The sequence below is a fragment of the Bacillus rossius genome, chromosome 15 (assembly GCF_032445375.1).
Source record: "Bacillus rossius redtenbacheri isolate Brsri chromosome 15, Brsri_v3, whole genome shotgun sequence".
Classification (NCBI taxonomy): Eukaryota; Metazoa; Arthropoda; class Insecta; order Phasmatodea; family Bacillidae; genus Bacillus; species Bacillus rossius.
Genome location: NC_086342.1, coordinates 28597637 through 28622968, shown reverse-complemented (window position 1 = coordinate 28622968; position 25332 = coordinate 28597637). Strand labels below are relative to the sequence as shown.

Below are 25332 nucleotides of genomic sequence, written 5' to 3'. Positions count from 1 at the left end.
GGCGGGCGGGTCGCGGCGCGACGGCTGATCGCAGTCGTGGGTGCGCGGTCGCGTGAGGCGCGTGGCTCGTGGCTCGTGGCTCGTGGCTCGCTGGCGGCGCGGAGGAGGAGGAGGAGGCTGGCTGCTCGCTGCGATGGCTCAGCGCACCGGCTCGGTGAGTGCCGATACCCGGGGGGAGAAACTCTAATTACCGAGACTTGAGACCTAGTTTTTTTTTGAAGTAGTTATGGGCCCGTCTCGCTATATAGTAGATTTCATCATATATTGCTGACATGACTACATTAATTTATTAGGAGAAGTAATGTATAAGTAGGGGCAGGCATTTTTCGCGAAAAGATCTAAAAACTTATTAGACTGCAACAAGGTAAACCCGCACCAGCGGTTTCTTCCTTGTGATTGGCGACCGTCTGCGAGAGAAGTCGTTGCCTTGTGCCCTTGTTTGACCGAGCCACTCAGGACGTGTTTACCTCCGCGCTGAATCACTGTTATTGGTGTTGTTACGATCGATATGTACCTGGGAGAAACTCACCCAATCACGAAACACAGACGATGCTAAAGTGTTTTTAACTTTCATCTAGTCTTGAAATCTTTTCGCGAAATCTGCATGCCCCTATGTATAAGCTATTATCAGGCAAGCAAACCAGTGAAAATTCACTCTATATTTAGGTAGCCACTAATTTTGTGGTGTGTAATACAATGACTTTTTGCACCTCCTACTACTTTATTTATTACATGACGGTTTATTACAAAACAGCATTAAGTATTTTCGCATCGATTAAATTAGTTTTGCGCCGCCAAGGAGATAACTTAGTACAACCAAAAAAAAACGTATTAATTAAAAAAAAAACTTTGTATGAGAACCTCTATTCCGATTTTTTATTTGCTGGTAATTATGGGCCCGCCCAACAGATAGCGACACATGTCGCGTGTAAACATGGTTTCAGTTTCCACTGTAAGAGTCGCACTTCTTTATTTCCCTCCTTGTTCCGTGACCCAATACCTGTAACGGAACTGTCCATCCCACCCTCTTCGGAAGCTCTGCACAGCGTGTGTGTGTGTGTGTGTGCCCGGGTTATAGGCTCTGGCATTGACGTCGAGGTCATCATAGAGGCGACTGAAGCGACGGCGAAATGTTAACTGGTTGGTGAGGGAGAAAAGGGGGTTCACCCAGAGAGAGAGAGAGAGAGAGAGAGAGAGAAAAAAAAGTGGCTGACACGTGGAAACGTCCGCCACGTCTCTCACCCTCGAGAAATCCGCGCCCGACCCCTTCTAAACGCCACCCGGGTCGTCTTGGCGAGAGGCGAGTTGCAGCCCTCTCGACCTCTGATCGAGTAAGGGTAGCGTCCTGAATTATTTCGCTCGTGATACAACGTGCTTTTTTTTTTGCTCATGATTTTAAATAAATTCATTTTATATCCACATTTAATACTTTTTTTTTTGCTCTTTTGTCTGGGTTTAGCTTTATGCGAGTTTGAAAAGGGTGGATGACATTGGTCAAACATTGCAATTAGTTTAGCATCTTGTAAGTATACTTCGCTCCTCTCTGCTAAGGCCGTGTGCCAACTCAAGTACACAGTTGTGTAGCTAATGACGACCCCTCATAAAGTACTTCACTTGCTCTTGCAGTGTACGAGAGTGATTCGGACGGATGTAATTTTTGGTCTCTTTAAACAGCCAGCTAAATTTAGACCCAGCAAATAAATTATCTGATTATAGTTAAATTGTTTTACTCCTAATTAAAAACACACGAATTTATGGCAATCTATTTATGTTTCTACTTATGCTTTGGAAGTTATGGTCGGCTATGTCATGTATTTGTCGAAAAAAGTTTTATAAACCTTTTAAATCAATTTTTTTTTTAAATATGTTAATCCTGGTAGTGAAAATTATCCTACGAGTCTTCTAGTTACCAAAGTGTTCAGTCATATTTAATCTACAAAACACTTTTTAAAATTGTGACTTTTTTGTTACTCTGGATTACTCCAGAAGTAATTGCACACCTGAATATTTCACATCCGATTCGGATAACTCATTATCAATTACATGATTTTTTTTTCATGTGGTTAGGAGGGAAAAAAGAGGGAGGGGGGAAATGAAAATATATTCTGAACATATGTTAAAAAAAAACTGACATTTGTTATTGGCACTAACACACTGCCATATGGGCCCACAGTAAGTAGTAGCGGTAGGCTTCGCGGCTTCTCTCTCTCTTGAAATTACAGGTGTTGTAACAACTCCCCTTGCATCACCCAAAATAACACACTGCCTTCACTGATATTTTGCAACTTTTTTTTCCAACATGGTGGGTGGGGAGCGGAGAATATGTTCCCCCCTATCATTCCCTGTATCCACTCCTTTTCTCTCTCTCTCTCTCTCCCTCCCTCCCTCCCTCCCTCCCTCTCCCTCTCTCCCTCCCTCCCCCCCCCCCCTCTCTCTCTATGTGCTCGTGATGTCACTTCCGGGAACATGTGAGTTAGAAACTTAATTAACCAATTTAATGTGTGAACCTAGGATTAACAAAATCTCTGTTAGCACGAATGTAATAAGAAAATCTCGGATAGCACTGATGTAATAAGAAGATTATTATTTTTAAAAAGCATTTTCAGAAAACCTTCAAGAAAATAAATTTTTGAAGGAAAAAAAGTAATTTAAAAAAATATCCGGGTTTTATTGAATATAATGTTACGTTCTTTCAGTGATTCGTGCAATGGGAAATTTTGTTTAATACAATTTCTTGGACATACTCCATTGCAGTTTTGCACTTTTTGTCACAGTAAAAAAAATTCAATAATGCAAAATAATAAATAAAAATGAAAACATAAACCCACAGGGAACAAGCCTAAATCAGCTACTTCAAACGGAGAAAACCAACAGGTGTAATGATAACACAACGTCGACAGCACAGACGAACACATAACCATTGAATATATATAACTTATAGAAGTCGCGAGGGGATAGGATTTATTATTCCAATTTTCGGATCCAAAACTGTGGTAGTTGTTAGCTCCGCCGCTAGATAGCTCTTCTTTCCACAAGAGGGTACTCGTAGTTACCAGCTTCCACGCCAGAGCGCTGTAGCGTCGCTTTTTTCAAGGTCGTGCGCGTAATTCTCTGTCTCACTCTATCGAGAGGCGGTGCCTTTTGTTGAAATCCGAGCGCTTAGATACGGGCGGGCGCAACTGAATTGGAGGAGTACGACCACCGAAAAAAAAAGTGCTGTTAAAAGATGCCAACATCAAAAATTAATTTTAATAATAAGATAACTACAGAAATTTCTTAAACGTAATAACGTAAAAAAAAAATACTGACATTCGTAGTTCAGAATTTATAAAATGTTGTGTTAACGGAGTGGCGCATTGAGTAAAATGGCAAAACATAATTTGGAATAATTCTTGACAACGTTGAATGATTTTGGTAGCTATAAAACAACTTAATGACTGTTCAAACGCGTGCACGTGTTGTTATTTGTTATTAGTAACTGAAACTAATGGTATGATGTCATACTTTGTGGCTATGCAGTTTATAATTTTTTTAACATAAGATGAAGTATTTTTACATAATGTTTTGGTTGTTTCGTAATTCAAAATAAATAATCTTAAACGTTATATGGTGAATATTCCCAGTAACGAATGACCAAAAAAAAATCAATTTTGCCAACATTGATCTGAAAAGTTAACGATTTACTATGTTAAGTTGCTTATAAATAACGCAAATTTCCCGGATCTCCAAAGAAAATAAGAGTATTTGTTATAGCATTGAGTTCCCACTCTTTATATTCCTTGCTTTGAGGTTAGATACACGAGTTATGCTCGTAAAAACGATGCGCAAGTATTTTGAATACAAATATATTTTCTTTTAATAACCGAAAGGTAAATATTATTTCCATGAACTATAATACAATTCTTTAAACACAGACAACATATAAGAGCTATTTTTTGTTTATTATTCCATCTGGCGTGATAAATATTATATTTTAAAAACAGTTTGTGGATTTTTAATATAAAATAAATATTTATTTATGACATCAATTTAAGTTGTTCAAACAATTCACTTTGGTATGAATTCAACCAAATTCATGTTATTCAGGGCACAAAATTAGAAACTACCAAAAAAAGATTATCTACATTGCGGTTTTGTGTAAATCTGTGCACGGACTTAGTAAGTGATATATTTATAATTCCTCATTTTAGCAACCCATTTTAACACAAGAGAAAAATGATTTTATACTAAAAATTATTATGTTAAACCATTAATTAGCAGGAAACATGTATGAATAATCTATTTAAATTTGCATTTGAACAATGAATATTATTTTGCAATAATAAATATTTTTTATCATCGTATATTACGGATGAAAAGTTTGTATTTCCAACTAATCAGAAGTATTATGACACAGTTAATTAACTTGCTTTACAAGTTTTTATTCACATGAAAATCATTAAAAATTGGTTGGGAAGTTATATAAATATACAAAAACAAATCATTATACATACAATTTTATTATCTTAGTGGATTTAAATAAATGGTGTCCCAGTGACTATTGCGAAGAAAAAGGTCTTGCGAAAGGTTTCCTCGTAATTGAAATTCGTAAAAAAAAAATCTATCTCTCATTTTTGGTGACATTTCTGACAAGTGGTACGATCAAATTTGAGACTGGCAAATGAATGTTGTGAAGCAATAAACAAAATATCACATTAGTGAACTACAAATGTATAATTGTTTTTATTTTATAATAAAAGTGTATCTAATAACCCGTGGCTTTGCTCACGTAATTTCCGGGTATTGCTGATATTCTACCATTTTAAGAAAAGTATGTATTAAATTCCAAAGATTTTTGAAGAATTATACACAAAGAACTGTCAAGTATAGAACATATTTAATAAATAAAAATATTTTTACGACTTATTTTTAATTGGTTTAGCGTAAGTCTATTTGAACTTTTATTTAAAATTAAGTACCTACCTTATTTTCTATCTCCCGGTATAGTGACTTTGAGAATATATTTTTCCTCGATGAAATCTTAACTCTTTTCCATCTGACGAAGAAGCCAATTAAAAAATAAACTAAGACTCGCGCACTTATTGTATGTTAAGACTGCCATCGTTTTAAATTACTGTAATTTTTTTAGTTATAGTCATGCTTAGGATAATAACATAATATGCCTTATTACGCATACATTTCAGTATTCATGAAACCAATGCATTTTTATTTGAAATGTAGAGCAGTTACCAAATTTCTTATCTCGCATATTGATTTTTTGGTATGGCTAGTATTACTTAAACTAAATTTTTGAATTTTCACTGATGTACTCTTTTCCCTTTTCTATGTGATTTAGAAAATATAGCAATATACGTAAACCAATTAAACCAAAATCATCCTGAATTTTTATTACCGAAAAAAGTTAAATACAAAAAAATTAATATGCGTATTTTAATATTGAATTTATATATATCTTGCCAATACTGATTTAGTGGGTTCCATTTTTTTATTTTTAAAAATAATATCTACCCTGTTTTACTACTTAATAGATAACGTTGAATAAGAGAAGGTAAATTTGTACAAACGCGAAATATAGTTTAAATAAGTATTTTACTTTTAAAATAAAACCATATTTTGAACGGAACACTGACTATTGGCCCAATACAAAGTTTTAATAGCTAATTTTCACTTCACTCGGGTAAAGAATACATCATTCAGTGATTTCCGTGGCTAGCTTCTTTTGGGATTTCATCATTCTCAAACGACGGTAAGGGAAGCTCCTCTTCAAGGTCGCCTAACGATGCTGATAAGACCTGCCGGGTAATTTAATCGTTGGTCTGGGATTTTCGCGGGGGGGGGGGGGGGGGGGGTTGAAGGATGTCACGACTGGGCTGGTTAACCTAGTTCTGCCAAATACCGCCAGGGGCGTATACGGCCGATACCCAGCGATGAAAGCGATCGCAGCGGCGGAGCTTGGAACTACAACAATTCTTCTAAGAAACCGGACAGAAAATTTAACCTGGGCTCGCGACTTCTATACATTATATATATTCAATGACATAACTAACTTAAAATATCAGACAGCACAAGAATTCCGTGGAAGCAACTCATGGGAAACCTACCGTGTTCTTCGTTGTGTTGTCCATAATATCTGTTTTATCTTCGTCTTTGTGTTCGTATATTTGCTGCGTTGTTCATTTTTTTTCTGCTTGCATTTACTGTTTTTGTAGAAACTATCCCGTCGTTGTTCGTCAGGGGCTGTTATTATTTATTTTTTCACGACTTTATTCCTTCGACGGAATTCTTGTGCTGTCTGATATTTAAGTTTTGAATGTGTTTGTCTGCGCTGTCGTCGTTGTGTTATCCATAACACCAGTTTTGTTACATCGTTGGTTTTTATCTGTTTGTCATAGCTGATATGTTGGTGTTACGTTTTCATTTTTATTTCTCGATTTGCGTTCTTGAAATTTTTTTCCCACGACGAACAGTGCAAAACTGCAATGGCTTTTGGATGTATGTATTGAATCAGATGTGGTTTGCTGTGCTGGCTGTGGGTTCATTCAGCTGACAGGTTTTGTTTTTGACGTGACAACGTTTAATAAATCGATGAACGCCGGCTGCACGCAAGAACAAGTGTCCCGTTACGCTGTCTCCCGTTACGCTCATTGTACGCTTGCGCCGCATCTATCTCTCTTCCACTCGATTGGAACAACCATCGATTTGACTTTTTCGAGGCACATTAAACTTGAAACACTCCCATTCGTTTCCTACTTTTCCTATCATCGTCCTATCCTTAACAGAATAACACAGATTGGAAGAAGTTAAATAGCAAACATGTATAAAAGTTATAGTTAAAATAATCTGTTCGTTAAAGTAATAAACATATTTGAATTAATGAGTGCAAATAAAAGTAAATTTATCAATTAAATTGTAGATTTCATTTCACTCCTTTCTTTGTATCCATACATAATAGTGATAATTGAATAAAAATGATTCAATTTTATTCATAAAAGTACGCAGTCATGTCATCCATGTTTTGTCATGACGTCACGTTAAACTATCGTCCGTAAACCGACTTTACATACAACCAATTTTTGTTTTCTTCCCCTCTTGCCGCGGTGTTTGCGGGTGGGAGGGTTCGCCGCGGAGGACGTTGCGCCCGCGCGCTCGGAGTCGCCCGAGGCGCTTCGTGCGATCATCTCGTGTCATTTGCGAAATGAGACGGCGCTGCCCACATCCTGCATCAAGGCGCGCGCTAAGTGCATGTTCTCGCGCGGGGAGAGCCGGCTGCCCTCGGGCTTCCGCGGGCCGAGCCGGGTTTCTGTCGCCTGACGTACCGCATGTCCACACGAGATCGTCCCCAGTTATTAAATTTGATAGTAACAACTTTTAAGCGTTGTAGTGCGTTGGTTCAAGGTAGAGACCGGAAAAATTCGCGGATCCATTTCGCTACAGCCCTAAAGTTCATATAGTTATACCTCAGTGCTGCCTCTGCTATTGGCTCACAACTCACCTGGATGACTCTGGTGTCAGTGAGTAAACACTCAACAAAAGCACAGGCCGCTACATTGGGACACCTTCACAAGACAGCAGCCAATAAGAGGGTGACATTTGACCGAGTGTACGTATAAGGTTCATCCTAGAAGTTATTGAACCCGCGAATTTTTCATGTCCCTAGTTCAAGGTCACAATCAAAGAGTAACTGAAATCGTTGTAGATAAGCGCATGCGCGAATTCTTTTCTCGCTTGCAGTGCGAAAGAATTGTTATTATTTGGAAACAGGATGAAGGCCCCCCCCCCCCCCCCGCCCCCCCCCCCCTTCCTTGAATTGGAATACCTCTTAACACGAGAGTGGTTGAACGTCGAAGTCACTGACCGTTGGATTGGTCTTTCACTGGCGTCCGCGTTCACCTGACATAACACGGATAACACCATGCGATGATTTTCCTTTGGGGCTTTATAAAAGATGGTATCTACGTTCCGACGCTACCTAGTGATTTGCCAGAGTTGAGACACGGAATTGAAGAGGCTATTGCTTCCATTACTCCGGACGTGTTAATAAAAGTGTGGTAATAATTGTACTTCAGGTTCGTTGGATGTGTACCGTATAGCTAAAGGTGCACATATTGAACTAGGTTAGTTTACCTTCAATTTAATGTATTTGTTGTTAATAGTTTAATTTAAACTGTTATAATATACCATCGAAATTGGAACATTCTTTTGTGGAATCCCTGTTCTTGTGGTACCATTTTCCCAACTGTCGCGTGAAAAACATCACGTTATGTTTGTTTACAAACACTGACAACTGAGATTGTTTGCAAACAGTGACGGCAATAATAACAATGGCAGAAGGATACGTCAAATTTGAGATGAGTTACGAGTTACGTGACACTGACTGACCATTAGCCGGTATAATAACAGTCATCGCTGAAGTAATGTTTATATGAACTAATTACGGGTTGAACGTCACGTTGACGATTATCAGAAACAGATGAAGAATTAAACCTTGGTTTTAATTATATCTAGTAATGCCCGGCTGGCGTTGCTATTCTCCTTTCAATTTTTTTAATGTTATTTGTGTATGTATGTCTATACATTTAATTATATTTCTCTAGGTATAAAAATCTATATATATGTATATATCTCCATATCTCTCTATATATCACACTATCTCACTCTACCTCTATGTATTGATGTTTCTATCTATATCTCTATCTCCCTCCCTCTCTCTCTCTTTATAAATATCCTTCGCCCTATCTCTCTGTATCTCTCTATACCTTTATAGGTATGTCTATATCTACCTATCTATATCTTTATCTTTACAAAACAGAAGACGAACACACAAACATTCATTTATATATATTTTTACTTATCTATATATATTTATCTTAATTTTACTTGTCACAGGAGTGACCGATGTATTTAAAAACACGCGTGTATTCGAATGCGACGTTGTGTCAAAATTTCAAAGCAATCAGTGAAGTACTTTCGGAGATTTAAGATTTTGAACGAACGAACATTTACATTTTTATTTATATATATTTTACTCATAGGTCTGTTTAACGTCCTTTGTTTTTTATGCCGATTGGCTGAACGGAAACATCTTATAAACTACACTTTGGGACCCCACCTACTTGGACACACATGTAGTTTGCAGAGCTTCAGAAAAACAAAACACGTGATTTGAAAACTGCTGCAGATATGTGGTGTCTTGTTTACGAAAAACGTTCTAGAATACTCCAAGGGCAGATGAGTGGTTCTGTTTCAGCATTTCGTTTTCAAACCGTATTTTCAGAAGAGTAGAAATAGCTAAAACGCATGTTTTCGGGACAAATTTCAGGCATGAAACATCCGATAAAGAATCTTGAAAGTACTCAAGGGACCTGAATTACACCTTTATTTACATTTATTCTCCATATACTGTTGCGATTACCGCTCAAATATCATAGTTGCCCTGTGTACGACGAGAAGACTGCGCGCCAGCCCACAGCCTTGTGCTTAGAGGCGATACCGCGCTAGAAGCACCAGCGAGCGTCACACTTATCCCTCCTCACTAACACAAGTATACCCCTGGCTAGGCGCGCCCCCTAAAGTGTTGATGACAGCAAGAACATAAATATTGAAATGTAAATTAGCCTGTAAGTTTCTCAGAACTTGTAATGGAGAATTTTGATTTAAATCATTATTTTGGACTTACGTAATTGCTAATTTTCACTGCATATCATTGAGGAAACCCAAAGAACAGACAAAAAAAAGATGAAAACACAAATACATAAAACAAGCCGTTGTCAAATGTTAAATGTAAAGACATCACAGAGAATTCTGTGGAATGAGAACAATATCACATCACAAACACAGTGGGCAGACAACAACGAGACAGTTGCAACAAAAACAGTATATACAGATGAACATCAAATTTGGACAACACAGCGACAGACAGAAGAACCCAACGCTGATACTAAACCGATAATCTGGACAAAACACCGACAATACAACGGCGCACAACGAACCCGGCGATGAAATCAAACAGGTATTCTGACAACGACGACGACAGTATGGAAAAACACTGCATGCTTCCCAAGACAAACCAGTAATACAATAGAATTAACCTTTTATATGTAGTCTTTATCGCAGAACTTTATGGTTAAGATATAATTTATAAAAAAATACAAATTTGGTTTTCCCAAACCTTTGTAAATATCCGATTTTCTAGCCTTAAAAAATAAATTTGTGTTGATTTATTAATATCGTACAATAAAGAGTTTTACGACAAATTCCACATGAAAACGTTTAATTTCAAGCATGTGTATCAAATTATCATATGTCCCGTGAGCATGATAGTTTTGAAATTTAAATTGGCTTTTTGAGTTTCTCAAAACACGCATTAAATTGATAAAACCACTTTTAAACAATCACTCATTATTTTATTACGAATTTATTTAAGTTTGAAGGACAATACCTAAAGTTAGGTTTTGGTTTCAAAAGTTTTTTAAATCAAACATTGTTTTATCTTTTGATTTTGAAAATTTACCTTCGTTTGGACAGAGATCACACATTAATAGATTTACAAAAATTTTAATAGTGTTTATTAACACTATTGTTACAGTTAGTCATGCAAAAAAATACTCAATACTGAACAGGGGAAACTGTTTGTAGCTGACAGTCATTATTAACTACATCATTTTGTTAAATTGTATTAATAAAACCAAATTTGGAAAATGAAAAGATAGAAAATTATTATGGTCTAAAATCTGTTGAAATAGAGATGACGTCTTTTGGGCATTAATTCTCCCTCTTTCTCCCATAAATCACAAAGGACGTAAGCTGAAGGACTAGCCGCTAAAGTCACGAAAAAAGTCCATAAATAAGCAGGAATGGTGCAAGTCATAATCTTGTATTGCCAGCAGCCTTGTGCTAACTCACATTTCGTTTAGTCAAGGGTTTGTTTATGTTAGTACGACCATTGAATATATATAACTTATAGAAGTCGCGAGGGGATAGGATTTATTATTCCAATTTTCGGATCCAAAACTGAGGTAGTTGTTAGCTCCGCCGCTAGACAGCTCTTCTTTCCACAAGAGGGTACTCGTAGTTACCAGCTTCCACGCCAGAGCGCTGTAGCGTCGCTTTTTTCAAGGTCGTGCGCGTAATTCTCTGTTTCACTCTATCGAGAGGCGGTGCCTTTTGTTGAAATCCGAGCGCTTAGATACCGGCGGGCGCAACTGAATTGGAGGAGTACGGCCACCGAAAAAAAAAAAAAAAAAAAAGTGCGGTTAAAAGATGCCAACATCAAAAATTAAGTTTTAATAATAAGAAAACTACAGAAATTTCTTAAAGCGTATCAGATTGGAATGTACAGTATAGTGTACATTCCCACTGACATTCGTAGTTCAGAATTTATAAAATGTTGTGTTAACGGAGTGGCGCATTGAGTAAAATGGCAAAACATAATTTGGAATAATTCTTGACAACGTTGAATGATTTTGGTAGCTATGAAACAACTATGGCTGCGATGACTGTTCAAACGCGTGCACGTGTTGTTATTAGTAACAGAAACTAATGGTATGATGTCATACTTTGTGGCTATGCAGTTTATAATTTTTTTAACATAAGATGAAGCATTTTTACATAATGTTTTGGTTGTTTCGTTATTCAAAATAAATAATCTTAAACGTTATATGGTTAATATTCCCATTAGCGAATGACCACAAAAAAAAATCAATTTTGCCAACATAGATCTGAAAAGTTAACGATTTACTATGTTAAGTTTGCTTATAAATAACGCACATTTCCCGGATCTCCAAAGAAAATAAGAGTGTTTGTTATAGCATTGAGTTCCCACTCTTTATATTCCTTGCTTTGAGGTTAGATACACAAGTTAAGCCCGGGCTACATTCGCAATAGCAAGCAAACAGCACAGACGCACAGAAATTCAACATACACTATTAGATATGAGCTGCCACATTGGCAAATAGCACGCGCACAGAAAAATAGCACAGGATCGGCGCACAGAAAGTTCATCAACTTTTAACTTTTAGGTTATTTTCTGTGCGCGACCATGGTGGTAGCCAATCAGCAAACAGTTTAAGTACTACTCGAGTGGGCTTATAAAAGAACAATTGTCACGAAAGTATTGGTGCTCTTGACTTGAGTAGTTTGTTATTGTTTTCAAACACGCGATAACATAAAAATGGAAGGCACATTTGATAGCTTTTTGATAGCTGTAATAGAAAGTAAAAATATTTTGTATGACAGGGGATCCGCAGGATACAAAAATGAAGAAGCTAAATTAAATGCTTGGAAGTCTGTGTCTGAATGTGTTAAAGAAGCCGGATTTGAAATAAACAGTGATATATATAATTTTGAATGCTCATTGTGTTTTGTACGTAAACTTTGAAATATTTAAAATATTTCTGGGTTTAACGAAAACCGTACCACAATAACAACACACGAATCTAAACAAACGTCACGTATGCCAACTTCAGTGACCAAAATTGTGAACGGGAGTTTTACATTTAAAAAACTTTTTTGAATGCTTCCGGTATTATTTTGTGTTGTGTTGTGCGTGAATGTAGCATCAAGCTCTGTGCTATCTCTGTGCGTGTGTGCTATCTGTGTGCTGTTTGCGTGCTATTGCGAATGTATCCCGGCCTTTATGCTCGTAAAAACGATGCGCAAGTATTTTGAATACAAATATATTTTCTTTTAATAACCGAAAGGTAAATATTATTTCCATGAAATATAATACAATTCTTTAAACAGACAACATACAAGAGCTATTTTTTGTTTTGTTTATTATTCCATCTGGCGTGATAAATATTATATTTTAAAAACTGTTTGTGGATTTTTAATATAAAATAAATATTTATTTATGACATCAATTTAAGTTGTTCAAAAAATTCACTTTGGTATGAATTAAACCAAATTCATGTTATCCAGGGCACAAAATTAGAAACTACCAAAAAAGATTATTTACATTGCTGTTTTGTGTAAATCTGTGCACGGACTTAGTAAGTGACATATTTATAATTCCTCATTTTAGCAACCCATTTTAACACAAGAGAAAAATGATTTTATATTAAAAAATTATTATTTTAAACCATTAATTAGCAGGAAACATGTATGAATAATCTATTTAAATTTGCATTTGAACAGTGAATATTATTTTGCAATAATAAATATTTTTATCATCGTATATTACTGATGAAAAGTTTGTATTTCCATCTAATCAGAAGTATTATGACACAGTTAATTAAATTGCTTTACAAGTTTTTATTCACATGAAAATCATTAAAAATTGGTTGGAAAGTTATATAAATATACAAAAACAAATCATTATACATACAATTTTATTATCTTAGTGGATTTAAATTAATGGTGTCCCAGTGACTACTGCGAAGAAAAAAGTCTTGCGAAAGGTTTCCTCGTAATTGAAATTCCTCAAAAAAATCTATCTCTCATTTTTGGTGACATTTCTGACAAGTGGTACAATGAAATTTGAGACTGGCAAATGAATGTTGTGAAGCAATAAACAAAATATCACATTCGTGAACTACAAATGCATAATTGTTTTTATTTTATAATAAAAGTGTATCTAATTACCCGTGGCTTTGCTCACGTAATTTCCGGGTATTGCTGATATTCTACCATTTTAAGAAAATATGTATTACATTTCAAAGATTTTTGAAGAATTATACATAAAGAACTGTCAAGTATAGAACATATTTAATAAATAAAAATATTTTTATGACTTATTTTTAATTGGTTTAGCGTAAGTCTATTTTAACTTTTATTTAAAATTAAGTACCTACCTTATTTTCTATCTCCCGGTTTAGTGACTTTGAGAATATATTTTTCCTTGATGAAATCTTAACTCTTTTCCATCTGACGAAGAAGCCAATTAAAAAATAAACTAAGACTCGCGCACTTATTGTATGTTAAGACTGCCATCGTTTTAAATTACTGTAATTTTTTTAGTTATAGTCATGTTTAGTATAATAACATAATATGCCTTATTACGCATACATTTCAGTATTCATGAAACCAGTGCATTTTTATTTGAAATGTAGAGCAGTTACCAAATTTCTTATCTCGCATATTGATCTTTTGGTATGGCTAGTATTACTTAAACTAAATTTTTGAATTTTCACTGATGCACTGTTTTCCCTTTTCTATGCGATTTAGAAAATATAGCAATATACGTAAACCAATTAAACCAAAATCATCCTGAATTTTTATTACCGAAAAAAGTTAATTACAAAAAATTTTAATGTGCGTATTTTAATATTGAATTTATATATATCTTGCCAATACTGATTTAGTGGGTTACATTTTTTTATTTTTAAAAATAATATCTACCCCTTTTACTACTTAATAGATAACGTTGAATAAGAGAAGGTTGTTTAAGGTATGTTGATTTTCCTTGCCAATATCTAAAAGTAAATTTGTACAAACGCGAAATATAGTTTAAATAAGTATTTTACTTTTAAAATAAAACCATATTTTGAACGTAACACTGACTATTGGCCCAATACAAAGTTTTAATAGCTAATTTTCACTTCACTCGGGTACAGAATCCCATCATTCAGTGATTTCCGTGGCTAGCTTCTTTTGGGATTTCATCATTCTCAAACGACGGTAAGGGAAGCTCCTCTTCAAGGTCGCCTAACGATGTTGATAAGACCTGCCGGGTAATTTGAATCGTTGGTCTGGGATTTTCGAGGGGGGGGGGGGGGGGGTGAAGGATGATGTCACGACTGGGCTGGTTAACCTAGTTCTGCCAAATACCGCCAGGGGCGTATACAGCCGATACCCTGCGATGAAAGCGATCGCAGCGGCGGAGCTTGGAACTACAACAATTCTTCTAAGAAACCGGACAGAAAATTTAACCTGGGCTCGCGACTTCTATACATTATATATATTCAATGGTACGACGCTCGCTGGTGCTTCTAGCCCGGTATCGCCTTCTCATCGAGATTTTAGCGGTAACCAGAACACTATGTGCCGGAGAACTCCAGGTTAAGGTGTAATTCAAGTCCCTCGAGTGCTCTCAAGAATCTGTACAGAATATTTGATGCCTGAAAATAATTCTTGAAACACGCGTTCTAGCCGTTTACACCCTTCTAACAATACCAACAGTTTAGAAAACGAAATGCGGGAACAGAACTAGTCTTCCGTCCTCAAGAGTATTCTTGAGTGCTTTTCGCAAACAGATTCTTCCGACCTATGGCCGGCATTCTCTCGGTCCCTTCCACATGTGCGCCCTATCAGGGTAGAGTGGGAAAAATTTCCAGTTCGTTTTATATACAATCCGGAGCTATGTAAGTTCAACGGAACTGCTAGGGATCGCTCCCTATTGTTTGATCGGGAGGGTATTAGAGCTTCGGCAATGACCAGCGGCTGGGGCCACCTACCCAGCATGGTCACCGCCTCAGCCCCGTACCTCGCTCAGCTGTGTCCTGAGCCCTGAGCCCTGAGGCAAGACACCACTCTTGGTTGGTTCTGAAGCTCTGCGCCCAGGTAGTTCTTGCCGCGTGCTGAGCCCGTCCCGCGGCTGGTAAACACGCTAGGAAAGTGCATGCGTCGCTGCGACTTACAGGAATGTTTAAAGAGGAAGGGAGACAGCATCCTGGTGGCTGTTATATTTATCCCCTCCTCCCCCCTCCATCTCCTTCTCCCGTGCAACGTGTAGTGCCTCTCCGGTCCCTCCCCGGTGACAAGATCGTTATAGTTGTTGGCGCGCGGACAAGCGGGCAGGACGGCGCGGACAGCTGACTGTCGCGTGCTGTGCCGGACCGCGGCGCTCCGTGGTTCGGCACGTTTCGTAATCCGACACCGTGTCGCCGAGTTGCATTACAGAAATGTCGGTGCACGTCATTTGGTAGGAGTCATTTCGTGAAAATGGAACAAAAGTCGATAAACGGAGATGAAGTTGATGAACGGGGATGTGACACAAAGACAAACCTCTATATAGCCTAGTCACTTTCCTAAACATAGGGTACGTACCAAACGAATTTTTTGTGCCAATTCAGACTCTGTGATGGTAAAACTACTCCGGAATGTATTTGGAAAACTAAAATAGTCATAGTAAAAGTATTCTCAAGTTTTAAAATACCTAAGAAAACTGGCATTACAATGATTATAACGTGCTTGGTGGTAATTTTTTTTACTTTAAATAACATTTTAATAAAATAATATTAACGATAGTTCTTCGTGAACAACTGAACTGAAGTTGTCTTTTTTGTTCTAAGTGCTAATATATAGTTTTTTTATTATTAAAATAGGGAATTAAAATAACGTGCAAATGCTATTACTTATTATTATTACTTATACTTTATAATATGATATATTTGCCGGTATTTTAATTGAATCAATCATATAACCATAATTTATAGTTTTGAAATAGTTTTATCAATTCAATGAGTTACATTTGGTGGTTTTTCAGACCATAAATGCCAATATATGTTTCAATCCTGGCATAAATGAATACATGAAAACGTGTGTATGCAAATTCAAATTGATCTCAGTATGTAGCCTTATTCGCAAAGCTTTTATTTTTTTATTTTTAGGATATCAATCATAATAGAATAAAAATTCGGTTTTACTAAAAGTACCACATACAAACGTTTAACTGAAAAATTCATGCATTCATGTTAGGGTTGAAATATAATTAAGTATAAATAAAAATAAATAAAAGTTTCTCCTAATTCTTAAACAGTAAATTTATAAAATCAATTGTACACAACTACCCGTTATATGATAAAATTATTTAAAAACAATCCTAGCTGAACAGGAATTCATGACAGCACAGTTATTTGGGATACTGCTCCCTTACAAGGAAATACTAATCTAATCAGTTAATTTATTTGGCAGTGTGTTGCATCAGTGAGTGTGGGTCGTGTGTGGGTAGTGCGTGCGGCAGAGTCGCCCAGACACGCCGATGACCGCTCTTCAGAGACATAGGCGGGCGGGTGTGTCCGTGCTGTTCCATCGCTGACCCGGCACTTTGGAAGGCGCGTGATCGTTAGAGTCCCGGAAATTTCGCGGATTCCTCTGGCCTCAGGATAGAATTCAAAGTTATAGGTGTGCTCGACCCATGTTTACTTTCCCATTGGTTGATTTCTTAGCGAGAACATTTTTATCCTTGTTATTTGGCACTACCTGATTCGCTTACTTCTCTCCTAGCTGGGCATCGTTGGCTCACGGTCGTAGAGGGGCGTGTCCAGATAACTGCGGTCCAATCACGAACACAGTGCGACAGTGTGGAGGTTTGCATTCTAGCTTGCGACTAAATGAATCCGCGAAATTTCCGTAGCTCTAGTGATCGTGATTCGCTGTGGACTGGCCGACGCACCGGGCTGAACCAATGCCGCGGGAGCTTATTTTCGAAAAAAAAATAAAAAATAAAAAAAAAACTCGTTTGCAGTTGCTGAGTTTCACTTGAAAAAAAAAACGGGAATTTTTTTTATCTTTGACAGCCCAGAATCCCTCCCTTGGGAAAATAATTTAAAACAAGTAATGAAACACGTGTTATTTTATTCATTTTGAAGAGTAGGTATATTTACCAAATTTCATCATCGTAACTCGTAACTTAACTCGTATAACTTTACTACCTCTTTCACCCCTTAGGAATAAAATCCTTCTTTAGTGGACCCCTAAGGTACTGAAGGAATATTTCCTCCAGATTTAAATTTTCTAGGTCCACCGTTTTAGGCTGTGCATTGCCTGTCATGGAGTGGAGTTTTTTTTAAATGTATTGACGGGCTTCTGTTGTAGCGTGACAGCGCCTAAAATTCCGTCTTGTTATGCCGCCTCGCATACATTTTTATCGTTATATCTTACACGTCATTGGTTATTTCATTTTCCTGTCACCGCAATTGCCTAAGTGACACTCCTGCAAATTTATCACCATAGCTCTCTTGAATCCGTGGTTTGGTTGCAAAATAAGCCACCAGGTGCTCACTCAGTGTTGAATAGTGGCGGTGAAATGTCGCGCAAGTATTCATATTGACTATCATTTGCGTGACTTGATGTAAGTTTTTGGACATACGCCATTGCTAAGCACTTTTTCTGTAGAAGAAAACTAATAAATAAATAAATAAAAATACCCAAAAGACAAAAAACACAAACTAAGCAAAAAATTGCTGTTGTCAACAGGATATAAACACAACAAAACATTCCGTAACAGGAATATGGTCAACAAACAAAGAAAAACAAAGAATAATGTACTAAGAGAACGAAAAAAACCCACAAATGATGACACAAAAATATTGAACCCAAAAATATTCAGCACAACGGTTGAAACGATACAAAAACACGACAAAACAAAAAGACGAAACAAACACAATAGTTTTCCAAAACAGAATAGAACGATAAAAACCTCCACAAATATTCTATTCTGTTTTGGAAAACTATTGTGTTTGTTTCGTCTTTTTGTTTTGTTGTGCTTTTGTCTCGTTTCAACCGTTGTGCTGAATATTTTTGGGTTCAATATTTTTGTGTCGTCATCATTTGTGGTTTTTTTTCGTTCTCTTAGTACATTATTCTATGTTTTTCTTTGTTTGTTGACCATATTCCTGTTACGGAATATTTTGTGGTGTTTATATCCTGTTGACAACAGAAATTTTTTGCTTAGTTTGTGTTTTTTGTCTTTTGATTATTTTTATTTATTTATTTATTTTTTAGTTTTCTTCTACAGAAAACGTGCTTAGCAATGGCGTATGTCCAAAAACTTACATCAAGTCATGCACTCCCGTTGCACAAATCTTTCAAAGATAATATCATTTGCGTGGCGATTTACTGTTCGCAAATAAATATCTTGGTGAATATCTCGTGACAAAATTTGAGATCAAGCAATAAATGCGAAAGAAGTGTCGTGGTAAATTTTCAGGAATAGCCCTTACCTCAAAGTTTTGTCATAAAAGTGAAATAACCAATATGGCCTTTGAAACCGAGCTTCAAGTTGGCTGTTTGGAGTATACCTACTTCAGTTGTCCAGAAGAAAATAATTTCGTCCTTAGAAGTTTTCTTTAACTAATTTTTTAAATTGAAACAGAACTATTAATGTAAAATGACATATTTGTACATTTGTACATTTACATGAAAACTGCTACAAAACAGTGTTCGCAGTAATACTGGGTTCTCATTTTATCCGGGAATTTATGCATTGTGCTGTCCCAGTACCTCCAATAGTTCAATTTATTTGTAAACAGGTCTCTGAAGCGCACATTAATAAGCACGATGCAACAAAATAAAAGTCAAATTGTTAGCTGGACGCGAGTTTCTCGATCGTTGCCGGATCACGGAAGCGCCGAACCGCAGATTGCCGAATTAAAGATAGGCCCTGACGAAACGGTCTGTCGGCGACTTCTTTTGAGTTGGTCGCATGCCTTCTGAGTAGCCCAACGCCGCAGGCGTACCCGCGCTGTTTGATTTTTTTTTTTGGGAGGTTGAAAAGGGGATAAAGAGGAGGGGAAGCAGTGTTACGGGAGCGTCGCTATTTTTAAATGGCGGGCGAAACTCCACGGTTTATCGCCCGCCCCCGCTAGAGGGACTCTCCAACACCTTCCCCCCCTCCTTTCCACCTCCACCTCCGCGAGGGTGTAAACTGTTGACTGGACAGAGTGTGGGCATTGTTTGAGACCCCCGGCACCTTTCTCTCTCCCCCCCCCCCTCCACGGGGAAGCAAGCCCGCTTTCAAACAGTTGCGCGTCGTTTAAAAAAAAACACACACACATCCCGGAGCGGCAGTCCCCAGAGGTGCAAGGGATTTCCCCCACAGTCGCCGTAGAGCTGGTGTGCAGTTTTCCCGGCTTGGGATCCATAATATAACACGCAGTTTTTAAGACCGTCATCTCTGATGGCATGGCTCGCCTGGCTTGCCTCACCTCCAGTGCCGGCTGCGTTCTGAATGGCATGGGATTTTGAATCGCACGCTGCATAACAAATAATTGCAGGGTTTAAATCCAGCGTTTTAATCAAATCAACACAACCTTTTTCACACTTCCTTAATCTAAGTGGGCTGGCTGGCAGCCCGGCGGGAAACGACAAAAGTCGCCCCCGAAACAACCATTGCCACCCAAACCAATGCGGACAGCAATGTCCAAGCCCATCAAGTGCCATTGATGAACTATTCATTTAGATTGGCCTACATTTCAGCCGTGTTCTTATAATCGCATTATAAAAAAATATCCCTTTTCGGCACAGTCTGCAGGCGTAGGTATATTTCTAAGTACCTTTTCCTTCTGAAATATTTTGGAAATTTCTATAAACTTCTGGAACATTATAAGAACTTAATGTACATGACATATTTATGTTCTCCAGTATTAAAAAATGATCTGTTAAATATTTTCTCATTTTCCATGCAGCGAAAATATTACGACTATTTCTAATCCAATGTATGTACCATTGAAAACACTTAGAATGAAGTTCATATTATGTGCCAAATAAGGCAATTATTTAATTGTTTTAATCTTCAAACACTATTTTTCATCCCTGGCACTAATAACGCGGTCGTATAAAAATTTACTTTGCACCAAGGTTTAAGATAATATGAAAATAGTTTAATATATACAAAGAAATTTTGAATTTTTTTAAATGTCAACCCTTGTTTATGGTAATAATTCGTTTCATCTAAACTTGTTTCAGCCAAAGTTCTAGATGAGGTTTAGAATCCATACAATAAATTATAACCGATTTGATAGTACATCTATTTAAAAAACAGGTAATGATTTTTTTTTACTTTCAAACCTTGTTATTCCACCCCTTGCAGTAATGGTTGCTTAGATAAAAATTTATTTTAACAATAGTTTTAGACAATATTTAGAGAGTTAAACAAAAATAAGACTTGATTCGGAAGTGTACATGGTAGGGAAGTTTTCTTATTCCAACTCCAGGTTTTTTCAACCCCTTGCAATAATAGTTAGTTTTATCGAAAATTGTTAAAGACAAAAGTTTTAGACAAAAATTATAAGATTTATAACCATTGGAACGGATTTGATGGAGTACCTAATAAGGGAGTCATGAATTTTTTTGTCATTCCACCCTTGTTTATTGCACCCCTTTGCAATTATTTTAGCTCTTATGTAAAAAATTATTTCAGACAAAAGTTGTATATAATAATTAAAGGTTTTACAGTAATTTAGAACGAATTTGATAGTGTACATGGTACGGAATTTATATATGTATTTTTTTTAATTTTACCCTTTTTTTTTCAACCCCTTGAAGCAATGGCTCATCGTATCAACAACTGTTTCATACAAAATTTTTAGATAAAAATTATAGGTTTAACAAATAATCTGAACGGATTAGATTGTGTCGTTACTAAGGTTATGATTTTTTGTTTGTTTTCCAACACTTGTTTTTTGCTACGTCTTGCAGTAATGGTTTACAAACAGTTCGAGCGGATTTAATAGTGTGCATGTTAAGGTAGTTATGATTTTTTTTTTGGTCTCTTAACTCCTGTTATTTTCCACCCCTTCGCTGTAACGGTTGGTCATATAAAAATATTGTTGGACGAACGTTGTAGGTAATATTTTTATGTTTTATAATAAAAAGAAATGGATTTAATAGTGTGTAAGGTACGGATTTTATGATTTTTTGTTGTATTAAAACACTTCTTTTCATCCTCCTGCAGCAATGGTTCGTCTTATCAAAAATGGTTTAGACAAAAGTTTTATATAATAATTACAATATTTACAAACACCTTGAATGACTTCGATGGTGTGCCTACGAACAAAATTATGATATTTTCCCCCTCCAACCATTGTTCCCCCCTCCCCCCCCCCTAATCCTCACCATGCAGTTATGATTGGTCGTATCAAAAATGTTTTTAGACAAAAAGTGTCGACATAATCATGAAATGGGTTTTGCGATGGAATGGAATGAAATCGCTACAAACAAAAGTTTTCGAAGGGACATTAATGTATGAAAATTGGTTCTGTAAGTTTGTAGTGTGATGCGGACAATTCGACAAATATAATTTGGAAAAATTCTATCCCATATTCCACCAAGTACAGCCGCCCAATTAAGTTTCTGTTATCCAAAGAATCAGCCTACTTAATTACTGCAGTAGTCAACAAGATAAAAAACCAAATTAAAATCCCATTGCTTGACAATGTATAAATGTTTGTAACAAGTAAATTGGTATTTTGTATGGTAGACGCCAAAGTTTTTAATGCTGTAGTTTCACGTTCATCTGCTCAGATGTGTTACTTATGTAATGCAATACCGAGTGAAACAACCAATTTAAACATAATATTAAGAAAATAAATAAAAACATATATTTTTTTTCCATTGGTATATCACCCCTCTTAGATCAGGCTGTTCGAATCATTCATCATATTTCATATTGGCTAGAAGTAAAAATTAGCAAGGAAGGGGCTTTGAAAATAAAGAAAATACTTCTAATAAAAAATGTATGTCTATAATATATTAAGAAGCGAGTTCAATAATTGAAATGCCTAAGCAGCATGTAGGCAGTACCTGTCGATTTTTATGTTAAATTAAAGTGATATTTAATTATATTTTTTGCATTGAACAAGGATCGAATCAAAGACAGGAATCGATCAAATCAATCGGTAAATTGAATGATTTTTTGATGAGTTTTGGAACTTTTCCAGTTTTTTTAGGTTAATAATTACAGATTTTCAAGATGTTGGTGGATGCCACTGTAATAAATACTACTGCACTCTAGCGGGTAAAAAATATACCAATATGGTAGCAGCACCCTCAAGCTAATGATGTTTGTACTGCATGACACTTGCACTCCTAGTAGGAAGTACTGAAAACAAGATGGCGGCTGTGATGTAATACTTCAAGATGACGTCCTCCAGCGGACGAAAACAAGTTGATAGCTGAGATTTATAATCCAAGATGGTGATCTCCAGCGGATAAAAACAAGATGGCGGATCCAACATGGAGGACATGACATTATACTAGCTGCTGTAAAATCTGCCTTGGCATTAGTGGTGGGGAGGTCAGTCTGCCGGTAGTGGAGGAAAATTCCATAGAAATTTTTCATTGTATCATCTCGCCGCGTTTGTACGAAGAACGCCATGATGTAAGAATTTTTTATTGAAATTTTATTAAATTTGCATAGATATTTTTTTATAAATTTAAAAATTTTCTCCGAATATTTTGGATAGAAATGATGGATTTTCAAGATGGTGGCCTTAACGAAAACTGAAAAGGTGGTATAATTAAAAATGGCGGACATGTAATTTAAAATGGCAGAATATTGTACCATAACGAAAAGTGCAACATTCAAAAATGGCGGAAATTTCGGGAGTTCAAGGTAAAAGGTCAAGGTCAGCCAAGATGGCCGCCGTGACTTCACAATTCCAAGATGGCGGACATCGCCACCGCGCCCTGGACCCTGTAGCCGGACGTAACAGTACATAATACTCTCAAAACGTTTGCCCTTCGCTCGTGGCAAAACACCGTATTACAAGGTATTATAACGGTCAGGTCATAAGAGTATTTTAAATAACGCGAACATAACGTAACCTTTTATTTCGGTAAACTTCGTAACTGTTCGGGTTGTGGTACTGTAGGCACGGCGACGGTGAGGCAGAGTGTAGAGTCCCGAGCCGGCCACGTGCAGCGGTCGACGACGCCTGCCGGCCGGCCGTGCAAGTGGCGGAAACGCGTCCACTGGCAGAAAGAAGGGGCGGTTGGTCTGGCGGGTGTTTAAGGGGGGGGGGGGGGGGAGAGGCCCCGGGAGGAAAATAGCCGCCCGGTCGCCGCGCCGGCACCTGGCGTCGTTGTGCGTCGCGCGTCGTCCGCCCATGCTCGTGCTGCTGCTGCTCGCGAGCTGCGCCCTGGCCCGGCTCCTGCGTCTAGTCGCGCCCCAGCAGGTGAGTCCCCGTGCGCTTCCTTGCCTGCACCACTTCGTCATGTCCATCTGGAGGTTAACTAACCTAGTTCTTCTTACACGGCACACATTACAACCTGATGTCCATTTCGTTTTCCCACACTTCTGGCTAGCGAGTCCGGAGTAAGTCCGTGTATAAACTCTGGCACATCTTTAGGTAGCGGCGGAACGTATACACGATCTTTTATAAAGCCCCCAAAGAAAGAAAGAAAGAAAAAAATTGGTTGTCTGTGAAGTCGGTTTACGGACGATAAACTTCTTCCAATCTGTGGTATTCTGTTAAGGATAGGACGATGATAGGAAAAGTAGGAAACGAATGGGTGTGTTTCAAGTTTAATGTGCCTCGATAAAGTCAAATCGATGGTTGTTCCAATCGAGTGGAAGAGAGATAGATGCGGCGCAAGCGTACAATGAGCGTAACGGGACAATGTGCGTAACGGGACAATGAGTCATCCTTTTTCGTGCGTGCAGCCGGCGTTCATCGATTTATTAGACGTTGTCACGTCAAAAAAAAAACGAATGGCGTTATGTCAGGTGAACGTGGAGGCCAGCGAAAAAGAGGAGTTCTGTCGTCTCGACCGCTACGACCAATCCAACGGTCGGGGTCTTCGACGTTCAACCACTCTCCAGTGGGAAAGGGGCTCCGTCATGCAAGCGAGAAAACAAACAAAGCAGTACTCGCGCGTACGCGCTTGTCTAAAAATGTTCGAGTTACTCTTTAGTTGTAACCTCGAATCAACTTTCTACAATGCTTACATTTGATACTATTAAAATTTATCAACTGGAACATTCTTTTATGGATATACTGTACTGTCAGTGTTTTTAAAAGCTCTAAATGCGCGATGTTAATGGCAAAAAAAAAAACCCTGATCAAATTAAAATGGCGTTTTGTGGTTCATATGTGTCTTCGGCCATATTGCAACGGAACACAGAACTCTGAAGAAGGAATCCAACGTAGTTTCTATGAAGATACAGCTGGACTGGAACTACGAAGAATTCAATGTTTCTACGAGAAGCATTCCGTTAAAAAAAAAAGCCCCTAAGTGTTTCATTTCTTAGTTTGGGTATTTTCAGGGTACTCTTCGTTTCTCCCACCTCGTATTCACTCTCGCATTCTTCACGCTGGTCGACATATCAGGTGTGTGCTTCTACGGGTGCCAGCCCCATTCCATGCATCTCCGCCCTGTCGTGGGCGGGAAATCAGGTGTTTGTGAACAGCCACGTGTGGTTTGCAGGGTTCCTAAAAAATAAAAATAAAGTGAAACTACATTTGAGAAAAGTCAAATCTGTGACAAGTTGTTTGACGTAGACTATACACAGAATTTTTTTTCTCTGTAATTTGACGAAAGATCCCTTTAGAAACAAATTGCCAAGGTAAAGCGTGTAATCCTACAAGAAATATATTGTAATTTTGTACAAGACATGGATTTGATTATTTTTGTGTATGTGAAATACGTTTTTCGATATAATATAATAATATT

The 25332-nt window shown here is 37.4% G+C and overlaps 1 protein-coding gene across 5 annotated transcripts in view; it reads left to right on the top strand.

Moving 5' to 3' along the window:
• The window catches only part of LOC134539703 (rho GTPase-activating protein 23), a 492628-nt gene that overhangs the window by 17520 nt on the left and 449776 nt on the right, over positions 1–25332 (top strand). For 4 of the 5 annotated variants that reach the window (XM_063381920.1, XM_063381922.1, XM_063381917.1 and 1 more), the window contains exon 1: positions 23760–23834. The exons of the other annotated variant lie outside the window; for it this stretch is intronic. In XM_063381920.1, coding sequence (XP_063237990.1) covers positions 23766–23834 — 69 coding nt within the window. In that variant the 5' untranslated portion in view covers positions 23760–23765. Of the gene's footprint in view, positions 1–23759; positions 23835–25332 lie in introns of those variants that run through there. 5 annotated transcript variants of the gene reach the window in all.